Genomic DNA, 814 nt, shown 5'->3' with positions numbered 1-814 from the left:
AATCACTTGACCACCTCCCTGGGAAGCTGCATTCAAGGCACTCTGGAGATCAACACCGCTGGGAAGTACTGGATTCTCGCCGTCAGCATAGTTTACGAAGTAAACTTCAGGACTAGTTGCTGGCGGTGCTGGCACTTCAATCACTTCCTGTCCTTGTTGTGTCTGTTTGTTTAGGACATACAAGACGTGTTTCTGCTGTGGTGGAGGTATGACGATGGGATCTGGTCCTTGTCCTCCTTCAGGAGTTCGGATGAACACAATATTTGTGTCTATGGTTGGCTCAGGGATGTAAGGAGGAGGACCGTGGGAAATCGGTGGTTCTGGTGGCGCGTCATATAAGTACACTTTACGGTTGACACGTGGAGTGACACATCTGCCGTCGACATGCAGCACCTGTCCGGGGCCGCATCCTCCTGAGCCAAATCCTGGACCCGGACCTCCAATTCCAAAACTTGGTCCTGAGGGCGTACCCAGACTGTAGCCCTGAGGTGCGGCTAACGACGTCGCCACGAGTATTGAGATTAAGACCTGCAAAATGACAAAGCAATGTGACATATTGCTGAATAATCATCTCAGCATTCCACTGATTCAATTCATTCAATCTAATTTATTTTCCACGTAGTATTTCTATACGAACACACCGACACAACAGAGACCTGACTTACCAGGAGCTTCATGTCGGAAGTAATGCTTTCCCGAGCCAGACGCCGCCTTTTATATACAATTCCTCTCGCTCCACCATTCTCCTGCTCTCCTCCTCATCACCATCAAAGGTCGCCCCAGCTCCTACCCCGCCCGGCTCGATGGTTCCTGT

At 50.4% G+C, this 814-nt stretch overlaps 1 protein-coding gene across 1 annotated transcript in view; it reads right to left on the bottom strand.

Moving 5' to 3' along the window:
* The window catches only part of LOC119586863, a 1,089-nt gene extending 412 nt beyond the window's left edge, over positions 1 to 677 (bottom strand). The window contains exons 1-2 of the mRNA XM_037935593.1: positions 666 to 677; positions 1 to 528 (exon numbers count right to left, since the gene is read on the bottom strand). The exon at positions 1 to 528 is cut by the window's left edge and continues 412 nt beyond it. Of these exons, the coding sequence (XP_037791521.1) occupies positions 1 to 528; positions 666 to 677 (540 nt within the window). The remainder of the gene's footprint in view (positions 529 to 665) is intronic.
* Positions 678 to 814: the final 137 nt, after the last annotated feature.

Source organism: Penaeus monodon, chromosome 22 (assembly GCF_015228065.2).
Source record: "Penaeus monodon isolate SGIC_2016 chromosome 22, NSTDA_Pmon_1, whole genome shotgun sequence".
Classification (NCBI taxonomy): domain Eukaryota; kingdom Metazoa; phylum Arthropoda; class Malacostraca; order Decapoda; family Penaeidae; genus Penaeus; species Penaeus monodon.
Note: the sequence above shows the minus strand (reverse complement) of the source record. Positions and strands in the feature narration are given on the sequence as shown.